General features: G+C 42.7%; 1 protein-coding gene across 1 annotated transcript in view; it reads left to right on the top strand.

Moving 5' to 3' along the window:
- The first annotated feature begins 572 nt into the window (after window positions 1–572).
- LOC101846334 (NADH dehydrogenase [ubiquinone] 1 alpha subcomplex subunit 13) overlaps window positions 573–2,500 on the top strand; it is an 8,672-nt gene continuing 6,744 nt past the window's right edge. Inside the window, exon 1 of the mRNA XM_005091994.2 lies at window positions 573–753. Within this exon, the coding sequence (XP_005092051.2) occupies window positions 588–753 (166 nt within the window). The 5' untranslated portion in view covers window positions 573–587. The remainder of the gene's footprint in view (window positions 754–2,500) is intronic.

The raw sequence follows: 2,500 nt of genomic DNA, 5'->3' as shown, positions 1-2,500 counted from the left end.
TCAATCTAAATTTCACTATTAGTATTAGAATAAGATATTTTTCTACTAAATTCAAACGAAGTAATAAATACACTTTCAAAAGATAATGAGCACCAAACAAAGTCATCATCAACATTGCCTTTCTCACCCTGGGTCTGATCGATGAGTAGCCTATAGGCCACGAAAAATTGTTTTCCACCTTTCCCTCTCCTGGGCTAGCCTCTTGATGTTATTCCATGTCTTCCCACATTTTGACCAGTGCGTCAATATATGTGACTCCTCTCTGCGTTCTACGTGGTCTTCTCCTTGAACACAAAACGCAGTACAATTCTGTCATCTGTAGCCCTGCCCACCCCGTCACCTAAAAAAAAATACAATAGTCTAGGTGGAATGTAGAAAAACAAAAGTAGAAGAATGAAAGGTTATCATCAAAGTTCTTTCCCACCTTTTCACCTCAACTTATTATACTGTTTAAAATTATTGATGTCCAATATATTATTAGTATACATAATTAAGGGAGAATGAAAAACAACGTGTCTTTGTTTGTGAAGTCATTAATTTTTGTTCTTGGGAATTTCCCTGTGTATTAAGGGAAACATGACACAGACATGAGAACGGATCAATCGCCAGCGGATTTCCGTAACTCACCGGAGACTGCCGCAACTACCGCTGCCATAGAGGTCAAAATGGTGGTGTACAAACAAGACTTGCCACCAGGCGGTGGTTTTGACCCTATAGAATGGGCCAAACGAACCCCCAGAAAACGAATGGGAGGTAAGTTTTATCATAAGGATACATTTTATGTGAATGTCTCATCCCTGAAGCCATATATGGGCCTTAATCTTCCTTGTCGGGCCATTAATTCAAGACATGAATTCAGTCTTAGCAGTAGCACTCGGAGCTCTTCTTCTCTTCTCTATCATCACACTGCAGACAATTTTAGTGTTGTGTGTACATTTTATGTAGGATCCAGAAATCGAAACAAGCGAATAGATCTAGATATGCTAGGGAATGGCCATCTTGTTTGACCTCGCACTTGGGGAGATTCAGATAGATGGGGGATGCCCGCTGCGTCATCTGATTGTGATCCGAAAAAAAGTGAATTTTGCGTAGATCTAGCGTAATGCGCAGTTTGCACTGCCTAATGCGCAGTTTGCACTGGCAGGTTCCGAGCTCCTTCTCCTTATAGTTCTACTTCATTTGCAGCTCAGCATCCTATTGAGTCCAATCTCGACAATGACAATGACAATCTTAATTCGTCTCGCAGGGAGATGTAGATTCTAGATCTAGATTCTAGATCTAAGTAGTTTAAAAAGGGAAGTGGCTATCCTCTCCCTGGGTGAGAATAAAAATACGGTCGACCTCTCACCCCGGGTGAGACTTGCCACCGTTGGCTATTCTCACCCGGTGTGAAACAAGACTTTACAAGACCTGTTTTTCCTAATTTCGGAAGGAAGTGGCTATGAAAGTGGCTATTCTCACCCTCCCGGAAGTTCTCGCAAGATCTACTCCTCCCCTTTTCTCTCTCTCTCTGTCTCTTTCTGAACACTGTCTATCGGTGTGGACGATCAAATTGACCAAAACAAAGTTAAAAAATGATGTTAAAACACAAAAGTAAATTGATTTGGTTGTCTACAAAGATGCTACGGCTATTTAACTTTTCGAATCGAGCCGAACTACGCGGGTCACCATTTTGTTTTGTTCTCTCTCTTTCTCCCTCTCACTCTCTCTCTCCACTGCCCACAGACAAAATTGTAGGCTTTTAGTAGGCTACAAGTACAGTTGTAATGGAACGTTTGTTCACAGCACAGAATTCTACAATTTTTCTGTTATCACAGTGTAGAATTCTGTGGTTTAGGGTGAACGCAAAATTTGTTGGCCTAGATCTAGGCTATAACGGTGAACGCGCACCGGGTGAGAATAGCCAAAACACTCGCCTGCGCTATTCTCACCCCGGGTGAGAATAGAGGTGGCCAGTGGCTATTCTCACGCGGGGTGAGAATAGAAATACGATCGACCTCTCACCCCGGTTGAGACTTGCCACCGTAGGCTATTCTCACCCGGTGTGAAACAAGACCTGTTTTACCTAATTTCGAAATACTTTCTATCGATGTGGATGATCAAATGGATAAGGCCACCTCTCTATTCTCACCCCGGGTGAGAATAGCGCAGGCGAGTCTTTTGGCTATTCTCACCCGGTGGGCGTTCACCGTTATAGCCTAGGCCAACCAGTGAAGCGTTAACCCTGAACCACAGAATTCTACACTGTGATAACAGAATTATAGAATTCTGTGCTGTGAACAAACGTTCTAGATCTATTACTACCATTAGTGTTAGCCTGAAAGCGTGCAATTTTGTCTGTGGGCAGTGGAGAGAGAGAAAGAGAGAGAGAGAGAGGAGTAGCGCGAGAACTTCCAGGCAAAACAAAATGGCGACCCGCGTAGTTCGGCTCGATTCGGAAAGTTAAATAGCCGTAGCATCTTTGTAGACAACCAAATTAATTTAGTTTTCTTGTTTAAAA

Source organism: Aplysia californica, unplaced genomic scaffold (genome assembly GCF_000002075.1).
Source record: "Aplysia californica isolate F4 #8 unplaced genomic scaffold, AplCal3.0 scaffold00039, whole genome shotgun sequence".
NCBI classification, from domain to species: domain Eukaryota; kingdom Metazoa; phylum Mollusca; class Gastropoda; order Aplysiida; family Aplysiidae; genus Aplysia; species Aplysia californica.
The sequence above is the reverse complement of the archived record's forward strand: the minus strand, read 5'-3'. Positions and strand labels throughout refer to the sequence as shown.